This window comes from Poecile atricapillus, chromosome Z, assembly GCF_030490865.1.
Source record: "Poecile atricapillus isolate bPoeAtr1 chromosome Z, bPoeAtr1.hap1, whole genome shotgun sequence".
Lineage (NCBI taxonomy): Eukaryota > Metazoa > Chordata > Aves > Passeriformes > Paridae > Poecile > Poecile atricapillus.
Window position 1 is genome coordinate 43,959,895 of NC_081289.1, and position 18,501 is coordinate 43,978,395.

At 37.4% G+C, this 18,501-nt stretch overlaps 1 protein-coding gene across 5 annotated transcripts in view; it reads right to left on the minus strand.

Annotated features, from left to right (window-relative positions):
* Positions 1–18,501, minus strand: part of LOC131592602 (protein MON2 homolog) — a 106,215-nt gene that overhangs the window by 30,445 nt on the left and 57,269 nt on the right. For 3 of the 5 annotated variants that reach the window (XM_058864203.1, XM_058864201.1, XM_058864205.1), the window contains 5 exons: positions 15,986–16,046; positions 14,528–14,651; positions 13,536–13,743; positions 12,757–12,839; positions 10,734–10,876 (listed from right to left, as the gene is read on the minus strand). In XM_058864203.1, coding sequence (XP_058720186.1) covers positions 10,734–10,876; positions 12,757–12,839; positions 13,536–13,743; positions 14,528–14,651; positions 15,986–16,046 — 619 coding nt within the window. Of the gene's footprint in view, positions 1–9,832; positions 10,877–12,756; positions 12,840–13,535; positions 13,744–14,527; positions 14,652–15,985; positions 16,047–18,501 lie in introns of those variants that run through there. The other 2 variants (XM_058864204.1, XM_058864202.1) reach the window with 1 other exon arrangement.

The window sequence follows — 18,501 nt, forward strand, 5'->3', positions numbered from 1 at the left end:
CGCGGCCGCCCGCCGGCCCCGGGCCGCCCGCCGAGGAACGGGGTGCGGGGCGGAGAGACGGCCGCCAGCCCGCCCTGACCTCCCGCCACCCCCGCCGGGCCGGCCCGCCCGCTCCCCGGAGAGGCGGCGATGGGCCGGGGCGCCCCGGACCCGGCCCCGCTCGCCGGGGGACGCGCCGTGTCGCCGGCCGGGGAGAAGGGACCGCGGAAGGACCCCCCCACCCCGGCCGCTCGAGCGGGGAGCCCCCGCCGCCTCCTCCGGCGGGAAGGAGGAAGCCGAGCCCTCTGGCGAGGGCGCCGGAGGGCCGGGGAAGGGAAAGCGCTCGCCTTGCCGAGGCCGCAGACAAAGAAGGCGCCGTGCGGGCGCCGCGGCTCCGTCCGCCCGCCCGTCCCTCGCCGCCGCCGCCCGTGTGTCCGGCTGAGCCATAGAGACCGCGCGGCGCGGGGGGAGCGCGGGGCGATCCGCGCCACGTGACCGGGCATGTCACTCACCCGGCCGCCGCCATCTTGCGGAGGGAGGGGGAGCGCTGCCCCCGCCGAGTGCCCAAGATGGCGCGTGCGGCGCGGGGCCGCTCCTCACAGACGGGGGCGCTGCGCTCTTCCCGGGGCGCGGGCACGGCCGGCCCGAGCAGGGCCGCATCTCCCGATCCCGAAACGCCGCTCCCCAAAGGCCGCGGCCGGACCGGGCCCACGGAAGGCGCTGGCGGGGCGGGCGCGAGCAGCGGACTCGAGCGGGTACGGGAGCGGCGCGGCACCGGGCGGCGGGGCTGGAGACCGGGGCTGCCGCCACACGAACCGCTTTGGGACGGGGATTTTTAACTCTTCAGCCCGAGAGGCACAGCGGGAACGGGCTCTCAGCGTACTTACAGTACCTTCCTTGGCTCTGGACTTTTAATTTGGAAGCTCTTTTCTTTCTAAATGTAAACAGACTCCATAGCGATTACTCCACAGAAACTGACCTCAAAGAAACCCACTGTGAACCTCATTACAGATTCACGAAAATTATAAATACTAACGTTCTTACTGTTCTGTTTTTCAACACCAACACATCTACAAACAAACCTACTGAAAAACAGCTACCAGCACACAGAGGGATTAATTAGACTGTAAGAGTTACAAAAAAAAAAAAAAAAATGGAATGTGTTACTGTGTATACAAAAACTGCATTAACATCAGTGGTGCAGAATATGGAAATAGGAATACGGACAATAGTCTTTAAGTTTCTAATGCAAAAATCTATCTACAACATGAGTTAAGAAGGAAATGCAATGCCTTTTATGACAACTTGCAACAAATTTGCAGGTGAGAAAGCTGCACTGGAAAGAAGCCAAAGCATTGCCACCTTAGAGACAAAGATAAAGTACTTTACAATTAGGTAGTTCCTCGTTTTTGAAGTTGCTAACTACATGAAGCATCAGGCACAATTAGATCACAGATCACTTGTTTAAAACGTATTTAAACCAGTGACATTCTGTTGGAGAAAACATGCTAAGAGGTTGTGTATGATGAGGTGATCCTGAAGTTCGTGTGTTTTTGATAGTGCATGGCATGTTAAAGAATATTCTACAGCTGAGAAAACGGAAGCACCCAGTAACTCAGACTTCTGGTTCTGGAAGGGACTGTTTCAGTCTCCTCCAGACTGCTTTCTCTCAATTCCTGTTTCCCCTCTGTAAATCCATATTTCTCACATGGACAGGGAGACTTAGTATTTTTTGAGGTCAGCTAAGGAGAGGCAAAGTATTACAAATATGGATGCACCAAGGAAACGTATGCTCCATTCCTGCTCAGTTAACTTGGTGTACACATAAAAAACTCAGTTCTGAAAAAGAAACACAATTTAAAATTGGGATATTTAAGTGTTTATTAAAAAGAAAAAGCAGAAGCTAGATATTTTCATACCTTTTCCTATTAAATACTCAGATTTATTTTAAGTATATTACAAAATATATAAGCACTGGAAAAAATCCTCAAAACTTTAATATTTAAAGTTTTTATTTAATTCTGGGTTATTTTTTACCTTTTTTTTAATGTGCTCTCCTGTTCTAAGTCCACCTCAACTATAAGGTAAAGCAACTTTTACACAAGACTTTCAGTATTTCATATCTCAATGACTTATTTTCCTGAATTAAGGTCTCTTTTATATTTGCTAATTAACAGACTGAAATCCATCTTAAAATCATGAGAATATTTAGATAGTTTCTTACACAAGGAGTTAGCAATTTCTGTTTGAAGAAAATCAGCTCTTCTGGGTGACAGTAAAATGTAAATTAAAACTACATCATTTGCATAAATTATAAGAAGGGGAGATAACTATAGAATACTCTTTCTATTTGGAGTTTGGTAAGTTAAATGATTGAAAGATTTGTCATTTATAATGTCTAAACAGAAAGTGTTTTTAAAATTCTAATTGGGTATCAGTACAAACTACTGGCAGATACTCAACACACATCACAGTTTATTATATGGCAAATCACAAGACCTATACATCTTTTTTGACTTGCATTTATCTAAAAAGTGGAAATCCAAGATCTATTACAGTAGATCCTGGAAAACAATGAAAAATTACCTAAAAGGGAACCACCCACATTCTTGATTCATGCTGTAATGTGAAGCTCTGAAAGGTTTTGAGGATGGGAGCCCCAGTTACTTTCAGTAATTCAAGTTTTATTTACCAAGAGTGTAAATGTGCAGGGACTTTCAAAGAAGTAATGTTTACGGGCAAATATTTTATCATTTTCCTAAGAGATGACAAATTCAAGTGCCAAAAATAAGAATTCAGGCACCCAAGTGGAAGGTATCAGAAGTAACTAACACCTTGCTGACCTGAAACACTTGTGAAAAAAGCAGCAGTTAAATGTAATATATAAAACAATCAGAAAAATTATCTGATGAGTGTACAAAAGTGTAGCAGTAATGGAAATGCTTGGTTCTGTTTACTGAGTTTATGAAGATAGTAACATCAAGTACTCATCCAAATTGGCAAACCAATGGAAAACCAAGATGGATCGGTAGCAGGAAGAATTTAAGGCTCAAAAAGAGCTCAGCTTTATACAGTAACTGTAGATCTCTTAACTCTTCATGTAATTATTTAGACTAATGCCATGACTACAAGGAAGTCACAGCATGTTGTCCCTTGCAGACAGAGGTTACAACAGATAAATACTTGAACATTATCTCCACCCAGGAAAAAAACAGGCAAGCCTTAGAGCAAGCCCTTACAAAGGATTTGTAAAAACCCAAGACAAACAAACAAACAAACCAACAGAAACCACAAAGAAGATGCTCTTAGGGGAACTCAAAAAAACTGTAGCACCACAAATACACTGCAATAGCAAAGTCAACAGCTTTTACACAGTGGCTCTCTCATCCTCTCCCTTTTGGGATGTCTAAAGTAAACTAAAAACCACCATGAACCACCAGATGCCTAAGCCTAATGCTCTGGTAGCAAGAACTGTCACTTCCACGTAGCAACTTAGATGACCTTTAACGATGGAATGACTCTACCGCCAGGCCTGCCTCTTCTGTCTTCCCTGACTGCAAATGAAAGGCAGGCTATTTAATCTTGTGGTAGACCTCAAAATTTTAGTTACCTAAATCTCAGAAGAGAAATCTTTGTGCATCTCAAAGCAGATGCTCCATACTGCCTCTCGTAAGTTTGATCACAGGAGGAATTATTTCTTTCAAAAGTAACTTCTATTTAATAATGACTTAAATAAAGAAGAAACTACATTTTAAGCCCGATTTTGCATCTGCATTCATCTCCTCTAAAATATTATTATTATTTCATTAGCAATTATTTAAATATTTGTTTGCAATTAAATATAGTCCCACTAAGTCTGGTAACTGTTTAAAACTAGAGAATATATTTTACATAGGTAAGATTATATTGTTTGTTAGATGCTAAATGATTATGTTTTATTTGAAAACATCTGAGTACATTTTTTGATTATTTAACACTTCATTAGTTTGACAAAAGCTCTGTTTGGATTAAAAGTACAATAATGTGAAAAATGGCATTCAAAATAATTCTTAGATTGATCTCTTTTAAATGTATTGGATACATCCATGAAATACATTTCGTTAACAAAGAGTACATAACTGATTGTTTCAGGTTGCCACTGCCTTCAAGCTTTTAGAGAGAGCAGATTTTACCTTCACAGGTCTATCCTGTGTATGGAAGAGGAGCAAAAAAGGCAGAACTTTTTCAATTCCTAACCCATTTCCAAGTTTGACCTAGTTGATTGAATTGAGTTGGTTAAAGCAATTTTTAAACTGCAAGAAAGAGCTACTACTATCAGACTGAAGTTTAACACTTCAAAAACTTGCTTCTCACTCTATAAAGAGTGATGAGGCTCGTACTACTCCATCAGTTCAGTGCATTCTCTTTGAGACTTTGGCAACAAAACTGCTTAAAATTTTAAGCCAGTATAGTGCATACAGCTGTAACAGACATTAGTAATTTTGTATTTTGAGAGAAAATGTTTAATTTAAATAACCCTGTTCTAAGATAAATGTTTATCTTTCCTCATTTGTTCTAGGGCAGTACTTTGTGTAGATTCTGAAGCTCATTTTTGTAGTAAGGTAGTACCATATAATGCTTTGCCAAGCCCAGAGGCATGAACAGATGTTCAGTAAGTAGGTCTGCAAGTAAAAGTCGTGATCTACTCCAGAAACTAGTTCTTTGCACATGTACATCCCAGCAGCACTGTGCACTTACTATTCCTGTCCCCTTCCATGTTTTCTCATGGCAGAGGTTGATTAAAACCAGTCTGCTGTCTGTGCTCTCTCTGAATTGGTGGCAATCCAGTTTTGGCTGCCATTTTTCCATGGAGCCTCTCAGCCCCACCCCTCATGACCAGGCATTGGTCTGTGATGTGACAGGGGACATATGAAATATGAGTCTTCTGGCAAGGAAGCCAGAAGCACAAGCAATTCCTTGGCAACTTCATTGTTCTAAGTAAGAAATAGTTAACATTAAAAACATCAGATCAAATGATAGCAAGCTATAAGTTTCCCACCACCACAGCCTCATGAACTTCTGCAGTCTTGAAGCAGCTTCAGCTTCGGAGATACCACTGGAGACTTGTGTCAAAGTCTACGACAGATATTTTGTGCAGAGAGAGCAGCAGGAACGACCCCAATTTGACGATTAGGGTCTCCAGTAACAAAACTGTGAAGATACCAGATACCTGACTTCCAAGGGCTTTCCTTTCTTATTTAATTATTGGCAATCTCTTCTGAAAACAAAACAGACCAAGGGGCCAATGCCTTCGAGTATGTTTCAACATCACAGTATTTTTGATTGAAGAAAAATATGGTAACTGTACTTAACTCATTCTTTCCATAAGGAATACATTTTAGGTGAAAAGATACCTACACTAGTGATAAATGAGATTACTTATGAATTAAGTTCTTAAGGCAGGCATCTAGATCACCAGTGGAAATAAATGTGTTAACATGGAGAAAGAAAAGCTTACCAAAGTGATTATAAAAATAAGCTTATCTGAGAGTTTCTCTAAACATAGATAATAAAGTAAATTCAAGCAATAAATAGTTTCATCTCTTGCTAGTGAAATCTATATTAGCATAGTAAACAAACAGGTAAATCTTATCCTTTTTATCAGTTGTTTCATAATCAAGACATAAATTCTTAAATTAGGAGCTTAGAAAAAGAAGGATCAGTTTTTAGCATGTTACTCTGATAGGACACAAGGACATCACAAAGATGATCTTAAAAATGCTGAAGTAACTCAGATTAGTTCTTTAAATTCCAGGAAGAAATTCTTCAGGCTCAGTCAATTTGACAACATGTAACCATTTCCTCTCCCATTTCCTTTTTCTAAGCAAGCTTCTTCAATCTTTGTCACATCATTTACACAAGCAACAGACTGGCAGTAGATTTCTGATGTTTTTGATTAGCCATCACCATAACAAAACAAAAAATTCAACACACAAATTGCAGTTCTGAACCAAAGACCATCACCTGTGTAAACAGCCATACTCTTTTAGTAGTCAGCACTTTTGTTAGTACAAATCTTTTACTATTTATGCATTTATTCTCTGTTAGCTGACAGGTATTATCTACTTTCATCCCTATCTGTTAACTTATCTTTGGTGGTATCTGACTGCCTATCTTTCATAGGCCTCCCCTCACTGTTTGAAGTTGATGAAATTCCTTGTTTAATTGAGCTGGTCTCATTACAGCTTGTCTGGCACATACTTTCAGTCATGACCTTTACATCTCCAAGGAACTGTCTTATCTCCTCAGTTCCTCTCTTACTTCAGAGTTGTCTCCTGTGAGATCTTACGTAGCAATTTTGTGTAGTCTGTCTTCAAGTCCAGTCATTTTTCTTTTGAGGTTCTCCCTCTCCCCTAAGAATTGTGAATATTTAATTTCACTTTCTTTCTTACAAAAGTTGTCTTAAACCACCCATCCAATACTTGCTGCTTCTGTGGTCATTCTTGATTCCAGCAATTGGTTCTTAGTGGATATAATGTTGTCTGTCCTAAATTAGACAGCAGTCATATACTTGGAATAAGACATAAATCTGAACAGTACAGCTCAGCTATGAGATCTCAAGAGCATCTACTCTCCAAATGAAATCTGTGCTCTACACTGACAGTTATTTTTATTGGACTTGTACTACTTGCCTTGATATATAAAATGTTGTCTATACAAAGAGTCTCTGCCTCCAAAAGTTACAACTGAAGCACGCACAGAAAGCACTGTCAGAAGGAAGGGGTGAAAAATCCTGGGAGAAAAGCTTTTCTTGGGGAATAAAAATATCAGTATTTTGCTGATGGTTAAATGGTTTTCACCTACAGATATAGACAATGTCTGTGCACTGTTTTGGATTCCAATTCAAACAAAACCTACACACTAGAGCTGCCTTATTTGGAACTTTCTGACACCCCCCCACTCTAAGCTGTTTTACTGGGCCTGTAGCAGTAGCACAGTCAGAATGTGCTCTGCTCACAAGGCAGCTGTGCACAGCAATTTCTCTCTCTTGTATAGAGCCTCACCTTATTCAGGAGGACTGAAGCTGAAGGTTGCCTACCCGTACAGAAAATGAGTAGCTAGCTGAAAATGTGAGGTGAGCAACTAGTGAAGAGACACAGAGCTGAGCTGTACAGAAACAGATGAGTAGAAAATGTGCTTTCCTCCTCCCTCCCCCCAAGAACAGTCATATCTTGAGCTTCTAAATGAGTTTCTGTAAAATACACTGATGGCTAGTACTTGTGTTTGCCATTGTGAGGAAAAGAAAGGCATTAACCTCACTAAAAGTACCTTGCCTGGAGAGTTCAAGGCCAGCTATGGGAAGATTTGCTCTTTGGCAAGAAGGAAGAACTCAACCTGGGTAAAAAAAGAATCCCATCTGCAGAGTACAATGATAAACGACTCAAATTTCACACACATACTCTTATTTACTCTTGTAAATAACTACCAGTGACCATGTGTTTCACGTGATTTAATGTCCAGTAACATTCTACAGTTCATCAAATAAAGCAGGTGGAGAAGCAGGCTTATGTACAAGGGAACAAAACAGATGTCCAGTTAGATAACCATCTCTGATGACAAGTAAATAACTACTGTAGGTTACTTCTGGGAATAAGACTTTCTATAAGAACTTCCCAGCTTGAGACATCTGTTCTTTTTTCATAAGCAGTTACTATGCAATCTTAAATCTTCATGTACATTAAGGCAATGGTCATAGCACTGAGACGTACAGGTTTTCCCAAGTAATCCAAAGTCTTGATATGAACACGCTAATAAACTATTAATTTTCTCTTTGGATTCCCATCTGTGTCTTTGTTGAAGTTGTGAACAAAAAGGAAAAAGGTGAAGACTGGTTACATTTAATAAGCAATTAATGCTTATCTTCTAACTTCCAACTGACACATTTCTATACAGTCAGCTGCACCACTTTTCCAGCTGACTTCAGTGACACACTGCAGACCCCATCCTGAAAATGTCCACAGGTTTTAATTTTCATGACTAAGCAACCCTGCACACTTGAAATTAACTTGGATATGAGTCTGCTCAACAGGTAATGTTAAATTAAGTCAGTTTCTTCTGGAACAAGATTTATCTTTCTAGAATAGAAACATGTAAAAATGTGAAACTTAAGTATTCAAAAATGCTGCTTGCCTCAATGGAGCCCTAAGAATGCTTAGCAAAAAGTAAAATTAGGAAAAAGAAATTGATATTTCAAGTTGGAAGAAATATTTGAGTGTTGGACAAGAAGGCACATTAAAGGGAATAATTCTTGCTCACAGACAAAATTAGTCAATGAAAACATTTCCTAAGCTAAGTAGCTTTGTTTTTAGTTTTCAAACTATTTATACAAAATACAAAAAAGCAGTTTTAATACAGTCAACCTCAGATTGCATGACCAAAACATGCCTCGAATAGCACAGGTATTATTCATTTTGTAATTAAGAGGAAAGGATGGTAAATTAACTCATTGGTAGTTTATTTCAAAACCTTTTGAAGATTAATATTCATAGGTTTAAAGTAGTGTAAGCTCCAGAGTCAAGAAAGACTCATGCATCCCTTTTTGAATTACAGACAAAGACGAAGATTTGCCTTAACAGACAAACACATCTGTATTATCACTGAAAAATCCATTCAAAACTAATTAGAAACAAATTCACCCATAGCTTGGACTGCACACCTATATATTCTAAAACAAAATAATTCTCTTCTTTCCTGTCTACAGTTTATTTCTTTAATGACCTCGACTTAGCTTCCTCTAATTAGGAGAGCAGTTGTCAGGTTTTCACTTTCAGAGTATGGACGATGTTGCTTGCACGTAAGATCTGGTTCTGCAGTATACTGGAACTGCTCCTCCAGAAAAAGTATTTTGACATAAATTCTATTAACAAGAAACATTTGTTTCTTTAATGTAAACTGTATTCTCTTAAAACTATTCAGGTTTGACAATTAAGTCCCATACAACTTTGGTCACAGAAATGTGCAAGGTCTTGAATCCTCTTTAATATTTACTGTACTTTGAAACAGAAAGCTTTTAAAAAGGACCATAAACTGGAGACTTGTGGGAGCAAGCTGTCCAAAGAACTGCCTGGAGAACATTATTCAGGCACGGTAACCCTGACCAGTTCATCACACGTACAGCTTGAAGCTTCTACATCTTTTGCACCCATTCACATGTACCAATCAGTGTTCCTTTAGTGAGGAAAGTGCAAACCAAACAGATGTAATACCATTTCTTATGCATGATAATCTTTTAATATCTACAAAACACTTGAAACAAAACCCTAAACATAAGCTCTGAAATTCTGAAATCCATAGAAAGGCACCTGTCTTTGTTTTTTTTTTTTACATTTGGCCTTTGTGCTTTCACGTCACAGATTAAAAATGTGAATACAGGTGAAACATTATTGAAATCAAAATCCATTAAATAAGAGTTTAAATGCTAGATCCCAAACTTTAGAAACAATGCTATTAAAAGTGGTTTGCTTCAATTGTGTATAATGTTAAAGTGAAACAAATTCATATTACTTAATGACAATTTTTACTGCATTTCTAACTGAGTAACTATCTTCAGAAATACACTTCCCATTGTTTTTATCAGACACAGTTTATAATTAAAAGATTAGAACAATTGGGTTGAAAAGACATTACAAATTAAAACACTTTAAATTATTGAACCAAATATTACAGCCAAGTATTTTAGATATCTGAACTTGCCTTTCCTGGGTCATGATTGAAAGACTGTGATACTTGCCAAGAAGGTGAAAAAAGGCTAACAACCCTCAAATACCTTTGTTTTCTTTTTAAAGCAAGACTGCAACTGCAAAAATGGATAGAGTTAAGTAGAACAAACATCTTGAAACAAATTTATTAGGAAGTGAGGTATGGTAGTGTTGAAGTGCTACAGTGGATTTCTGCATATTCAAACTTATTTCAGGTCAACTACTCTGAAGTTTGAGATCAACAGACTGTGACCGCCTGCTTCAATCTTTTGTTATATGACCCTTTGCAGATGTCCAATGGCCACAAAGAAGATACATTCAATTAAGCAAAAACTAACATGATCAGATATGAATGAGCATATCTGGAAATTTAGAAGGCAAACTGTAAGTAAAAATGCAAGCATACAACTTATTCATAATAAATACATTTTCAAGCATTTGACATTATCAATATTTTTAAAAGAATTTAAATAATAAATGCAACTATTTTATACATAACTGTACCATTTATTATACACACAAGTATATCAGTTCCCTTTGTTTACAAAGGCTGGTTACAGATATATGGAATGTTACAGTACCATCTTGCATAAAATTTTAGTACAATTCGTACTTCAAAAAAGGGTGCAAAACACCAGCCTAATAAATCTGACTGAATTGAAATATTTTTAATTACATCATTAACACATACACAACAAGCTGTACATAAGCCCACTTTTCAATCACCACTTCAAGATACTGTAGCAAGTACATTAGATTATAAATGATTCCAACTAGTCAGTTAAATTTATTAAAGGTTTGCACTGCTACTCACTCTGGAACCTTTGAGATAAAGCCTGTATTCACGACTTACTGAGCTCTTGTTAGTACAGTTAAGAGGCAGTCAGCACTGGTTGCCAAAGTACTAGTCACAAGAGATTTCCTCAGAGAAACTTCACCCAGGAGCAAACATTTTTGGATATTCCCTTCAAGAATAAAAAAGAAGTTTTTATGGGGTCAAGACTCTCCATTCTGTACCTTGGCTGCTGGTGGATGCATGAAGTCCTTAAAGGGAACCAGTGCCTCCTTCAAAGCAGAGCACACTTCTGAGGATGAGCAGGTGATACATTCTACTAAAGTCGGGTACAAGGCAATAACTTGTGCCCATGTGCTAGAATCAACTGCAGGGAAGAAAAGAACACACTGAATCACTTACCATTGTCCAAATACTGACTGTAGATTTTTTCCAATACCTCTAACTAAAGGCAGATTCACAGTGTGCCTAAACACAGGTACTTAGTGCTATACAGACACTATGGCATCCATGCTGGGCACTCAGATATGGGGCCAGGATTTCTGCTGGAGAACCATTTGTTTTTTCAGCTGCAGACGGAGGCCATATGGGATAATATCTCTGGAGTAGGGCTACACACCTGTGTTTCTACATATGAGTCATTCACTGTGTCTTTGGGATGAAGAACTGACAAATTTAAGATAATACTTCTATTCAATCTGTAATACACATGCTTTCTGCCTGCTTTTCTCAGCTGTTGACAGAAAATTGAACTGGATGCACATTTCACTTTTGGAAGATTGTCAGCAATAGACTTTCTATTGATTTCAGATCACTTCAGATTACAAGAGCTACAGAAAGCAAAGGTAGAAACACTGGACAAAGATCCATGGTAAAGTTTTGTTAGTCCAACAAGTAAAATTAAACATTGTAGCATGATTCTTATTTTAATGTCACTTCCTTGCTTATTTCTGTTTTAGCTCTGCTTTCAAAAGAGAACAAACCCCTCGCTTCAGACAACATTAATAATTATCTTAAAATAATAAAATTATTAAAATGTAAGTGAAGCGGGAGTGAAATGATTCTGTAATTTGTCCAGTGAGTGACACTGGAAAGTGTGTGGGAGGTTTGGCAAGTCTTGCTGCATATGGACCGGAGGAAGTATGTCTCTCATTGCAGAAAGAGAGATGTGGGGAACAGTCCACGGCTTCTCTACCTCTCTAAGAGGAAGACCCACCAAAGCAGCACTTCAGTTAACTTCAGGGTTAGCCAAAAGGCTTTACGCATCCTGGCATAGTTCTGCCTGCACACTTTTGCCATGAACCTTAGAAACCACATCATAACCCTAGCTGCTCAGGGATGATGCTAATGAGGCATTGCCTCTTTCCAGAAAGCCACCTGCCCGTGTTTTTCTGGAAAGGCTGGTTTGTTTGTTTGTTTTGTTTCAGGATTGAAAAGGGTTGGGTTTTTTTTTCTGTTCCTCCTAATATCAAAAGCAGGGAGGAAGAGGGCAATGTTGTATACATAATTTTGTCAGAATTTCAGAGTCCAATACAGTGGACTTGAGCAAGACTTGTGATTAAGAGTCTTCCAAGTTCTTCCAAGAACTCTCCACGCATACTGGAGGTGCAGCTTACAGGAGGAAAAGGATAGTGAGTCTCTCTTTAAGTTGAGGTGTTTCAGTTGATTCAGCCCTTTAAATACATCTATCAAACAAGTGCTCAGGCATCAGTGAGCTAAGCTCAATACAGGGGACAGAAGATAATAGAGCAGGAAGAGAGGGAGAGCAAGACCATGAGTGTAGGTATCTACTAGCCTGTCCATGCATTTAACTTGTACACTCCTTTAACTGCAGAGTGCACCTATGTGAACATGACCCATAGCAATCTAAAAAGGTATTGTGAGAAGGAAAAAGGGATCTAGCCAAACTTCATATATTTAAGAATTCCACTAATATTTTATGGAACAGGTTTTTTTCTTTGTTTTCAGAAGACACAAAGCTTTATCTAATAAAGGACACCATAAATTGAAGTTTTCTTTTATTAAACATATCTTAGGTCCTTATACTTTTAGTCACACTGGAAAAACTTTGTGGGGTTTCTTGCCATCTGTGACCTACATATACAAAGAATTACAGAATACTGACTTTTATAGAGTCCACTTTTCTTTCAAATTTCTGGGAAAACTACTAAAGGAAATAATAAATACATCTTTGGGGTAGATGTAATGTTACCTTGTTTGGAACCATGTTATTTATCAATAACTTACCATTTTCAGGTTGAGTCTTTTTAAGCGAATCTATGAGAGTACTGACAGCTTTTAAAACAAAAATTATTTCTGTGACTTGCTGCCTACAAATGAAAAAATGCAAACAGTCAACTACTCATTTTTGTTTCATGAATGTAAGTTTTATAGAAAAAATTTCCCACCATCATTGCTGTTGTCTCAGCTAAGACGGCTTTAACTTTGACAATGGAAACAGTAACACATACAAATCTCAGTGTGAAAACACTCATATCAAAGTATGTGATAAGACTAACACTCAATTTCCACATTCATGATAAAAACCTTCAAAAGTGAAGTGAATTTCAAGTAAGTTCCCATTTTAAAGAATTTCTTCGTTTTTCGGTCTAATTTTTCCATTTCTAGTACAATTACTTGAGTAATGATTCACAATATTGCTGTTTGGATATTTTATTTTGAGGAGATTCTACTCACTTCTCAATTTAGAAACTACACATAGCTCTACTGGGAATAAAAGGAAATAAAATTTCAGAAATATAATACTAGAGATATCAGAAATATTGTTTCAGTAACTGAAAACTGTTGTAACAGCACAGAATATGACCATTGTTACTTAAAGTTTTTTTAAAAAAATTGGGTACCAGCATTTTCTTTGAAATATCTAACCCATAAACATTTCCCTGCCTTTTAAATTTCATTCTCTCCCTCCCCACTAATTTTTTTCATGGCTAAGTGATATTTTGAATGCAAACTTCTCATAAAGTCATGGTAATACCTTTATGTTCTGAAGGCAATGCACATACCGTGGAAGAGGGCATTTGCCACTCAATCTCTCATCTTCTATGTAGCGATGCAATACATCCTGTGACCTTTTCAAGAGCACAGAAAGTGCCATTCTAGAGATGTAGCCTTCTTGAGGAGTTGTTACTTTATTACTGAATGAAAACTGGAGCAGTGTTTCAAAACACACCTTAGAAAACTCTTCTCTCATTCGAATATCTATTTCAGCTTCTGTCAAAGTAAAATAATGCATTTCAATTAAACAGTGTGTATGATGCTGCATTTCAATCCTTTCATTATATGCTGAGAAAAGGTTATCACTCCTCTAGTATTAGAAAATATTAACAATGGTAATAACAAATATTAAGAATACGTTCTAAGAAAAAATGACTGTGCAAAAATCACAATAGTTCTGAACCTAAGAGATGAATTATGCCACATTCTCAGTAACACATCACATACCTGACACTGCTTTAATTATAAAATACATGAAATCGCTAAAAACAGCAAACTCAATCCTACATTATAAATACTCGTATTTGGTACTGTACAATATGAGTATTATTCTATGTAACAACTTATGTCCATTTTTTTTCATCTTTCCAAAAACCCCTACAAATTTTTTTTTCTTAAAGGCAGAGAAGTTACCTGGCCAGGTACACCATATAGTTACACAAAGGTCATTCAGGTTTTAAGAACAGGATGTTTGTCTCACAATTGCCTGAAATTATTATTAAAAGTGGCACAAAGGAAAATAAACTATGTAGATAGTAACACAAGTACAATATTACATATGATACTGTCCAAGCAGTAAGGAAGTAATTTTTTAAAAACTGCAAGGAAAGCTTGGCAACTTCCACAAAATATAATTTATAAAAAAAGTTGGATATCAAACAGTCTATACTGAATACAAGCCAGAGAACTTCAAGTCTTTATCCTGATAAGTACACTCAACATTTTAATTATTTTCTAGTAGATTTAAACACTCTATTTTTTTTTCATTCAAGTACCATACCTGTAAAGGAGGATGACTGAGAATGTATTGAGCCTTTATTGAGCATAGTCATTATCTGACCAACAAATTCCTTAGGAATAAAATTAGCATATGGCAGTATTTCTGTGCTGATAAGCTGCACCACCTAAAATAAATTATATATATTTACATTAGTTCTCTAAATACTAAAACTGTAAATCTAGTATGAAGAAACATTTAAAAACATTTAAAGAAGAAATATTTGAGATACTTGTAATGGAGAAACATTTAAAAAGAGAGAAAGGCCTTATTAGACTTCTCAAAATCTTCTGTTGCTAGCATTTAAAATTTGCAGATATGTCTGAAAGAACGGGCTTGCATGGGACTTTAAATTTGAAATAAAAACCTTTCCCCTGCCCCTTTTTCCAGAGTTCCTGATCAGATTTCAAATGACATTTGAAGTATAATCTTGAAGTTGAATTTATGGTTTTGAAAAGAGAAGATCAACATTAGGAATCTCTCCCTCCCTCCACCCCAATTCAATACCCTCTCTATGACATTAACACACATATCCATCCCCAGCAATGTGACATCTGCAAAGCAGAATAAGTGTGTTAATTATCTAAATGAGCTTAAGACAATACACATTAACAGAAATGCTTTCTATCCTTTTCTTGATGCTCCCATTCAGGAACAAAATGGGTTTAGATCTCCATAAATTAATGCATTAGATTTGAGAGTTCTGCTCATTGCAGGCAGAACTGGTCTCACTTTTCATCCAGGTAGTTTGTGTCTGGAAGGATGTCAGGTGATGAAGCCACAGATACTGCCATGCCTTCTCTGCAACTCCTTTTGCTTTGTACCCCTAATCTTTGTTCTGCCACTTCTTTTTTTTTTTTGCTTTCCTGGAGCAAAGGAAGTCCCTCCTCACTTCAGGTAACATCTTCTCCTAATTTCCTTTGGCCTTATTCAACCGAACATTATCTCTTAACAATTACAGTTGCACTGCACTAAACTAAACATAATTTCTTCATTTATGCCACAGCTTCTCAGTACAGAGAACACATCTTAAGGGCAACAATGTCTAAGAAAAAACTAATTTTTGCTGACCACCCCCTCAACAGAAGGCACTAATTTCAGGTTTAATTGTTAGCTTTCTCTGTGGTCTACAGTTACCAGTGTAAATGCTCAGCAATAACATAATAAATAAGGATCACATAATGAGTTAGAGACAGAAACAAATTCTGGTTTAGCCAGGTTTTAATGCTGTTTTGAAGTTGAGATGACAAGTAGTTTTTGGCATCCCAGTTCCTACTATTTGTATCACCCTGAAGCAGCTGAATTCTGGACCTATGAATTTCCTGTCTTGTTTTCAAAAATGAAAACAATATAACAGAAAAAGTAATGAAAGGGTAACTTCAAGAAATTATTACAGAACAAAATACAACTTGTGAATAACATTAATTCATTAATTTCAACAGTACGTTATAGGCTCCTTACCTCAACATCAATACTCTCATTCTTCTGAAATTCTTGAATTGAGAGATTATCAGGAGGAGTACTAAAAATAAACATACTATGTTATACTTTAAATTTACAACATGTGTAAGGAGATAAGTATAGGCAAATGCATTACATTTACAGTTATTACATGCATCAAGTTGGTACTATTATATGGTAATGATTAATGATAACAAGGTGTGGTAGTCAGGTTGGATGGGGGCTTTGAGCAACCAAATCTTCTCACTCACTATGCAAGAAAATACTTTTGAGTTTCAATGGTACATCTTAAAATTTTTTTTTCATTTTATATTTTCTTCTGCATTAATGAAACATTTTTCATTAACGGGATATTACCATGTCCTTTTCCTCTGCTAACTGAAATACTGAAATTATGTGTTTGTTCTGATTCTTAATGAATTTTATTAAAAGAAAAAACCAGTTTATAAGAGTTTTGAAGAAATATAGAATTTTCTGGAGTTCCTCCATTATGTATATGAATTTATTTTCAGATGAAATGTCTAGAAGCAATTCAACAGACCCTGTGGTGGGTAGTTTAGAGCTAAGCACGTGCTCACAGGCAAGGCAGCTGGCCAGGATGGCACTGTGAACCTGTGCCAATCTTGTCCTCATAAGGGTACTCATCTAGGCCTGTCTCCTCCACCCCATTGCCAATTTTAATGAAAGTTTAAGAACCTTGAAGCTTTTGAAATGTCATTCAAATCTGATTAGTTTAGCTGACAAACATTTTGTTGTGTGTATTTTTTTCTTCCAGTGCTGCTGACAAAGACAAATAAGATTTTTCTGAGATAGGCTTTTTTTCCCCATCTTCTGAATACTTAGCATAATACTCTGGAAGATCAGTCTTCAGACCTACAGCTCATTTCAGTTTTGACAATTAAGAATATATTATATATGTACCAACGTTTCTGCTCGAAAAATAAATATATCTCTATTCCTCAAAGAGACTTCATGCAGATAAAATCTAGATCACTTTATGAAAGGGGCGTGTGTTATATGTATGACTAGAAAAAACACTAAGAATAAAATATGAAATTATTGTATTTATTAGTGGGTTGTGTATTAGGCAGTCAGGAAGTTTGGAATTTTATGTTGAAAACCTAGAATAAAATATTAAGTAGCTGTTCAGTCAGTACCTTTTCTAACACACAGAGTTGTTAAGGATGCAAAACCTTTAAACAGTAATATAAGCTATTATGATGCACAGAAATGCAGATCATGTTGAAATACATGGGAAGATTTCAGTCTGACACTTCCTAATTTATGACTCACTTTCAGAGCTGAGGTTTACTTAGAGAGTAAGGCTTTTCTGCCCAGTCATCCATATCTGATCTACCTTATCTACTTCACATTTGTTCATGTAGCAAATTATTCCCAAGTAAATAGATTTCTGTCTGTATGGATACACCTATCTAGAGGCCAAATGCTTTGCTGTTCTGGCACAACATACCTAAACTGTACTGGAGGGTCAAGAGCCAGGAGAGATAAGAGTGTGATGCAACAACTTTCCTCAGTAGAGAGCTCCTGCCCACTGGGAACAGGGATGGCTTCAGAGCCAAGAGCAAAGACCTAACAACCACCCAGAGTCCTGCTGTACACAGCACTCTGTTCAGAAGCATCTTTTGGGAAAGTATTGATTTAATTCCCTCATGTGAACACAGACTTCTGCTCTAATAAAACATATATACACACACACACACTTGGTCAATTTTATTGTCTCTAATAGACGTGCTTCTGTGAAAGCCTCTGGGAAAGAAGAACAATATGAAATAATAAACAGACTGGCTTCTTACTAGGAGACAATTTTGTGTAAATTAAGTTATATGAAATGTATTAATTTTAAATGCCATCTTGATTTATGAGAAAAATCAAGATTATTGAGTCTCCTCAACTGTAGTTTGCTTTAAAATGATTTTTTTTTTAAAAGCTGAAACTTCTGTCTTGGAAGTCGTTAATTCTCTATGACAGAAACATCTTCCTTTTTCATTTACCTGGGCTCTCTTGGCTATATTTGAAATTTCTTGTTGTAAAAACCTGCAAAGATGATTTCTGCTGTGCTTTGTACTTTTTAAACATCAGTGAGCATCCCCTTTCATTTAGCCCCATAACTGGCTTGAAATTTTGTTCCTATCCAAAAGACAGAGATGGGACCATGCTGAGGAGGTTCACTATTTTAAATACAGATAGTCACAGAGCTTTAATTTAAGGGTTCAAATTACCGTGACCTCTAGTCTAATCAATGCCAACTCAGTTTCACTGCCAGAAGCAATATCAGGCTTCTGATATTATGATACTTATGATTTCTAGGACCAGGGAGACTAGATGAGTTACGAGTTAGACTAGAAAAATGTTTGAAACATTGGTTAAAAATTTGGAACATCAGTGAAATAATTTCATTTTTCTACCCAGTGCTCAGGCAGGTAGAAACCTGAAGAACATGCATACAAAAATAAGACAATGTGCACTGGCATATTTTAATGAAAGCTGAAAGGGAA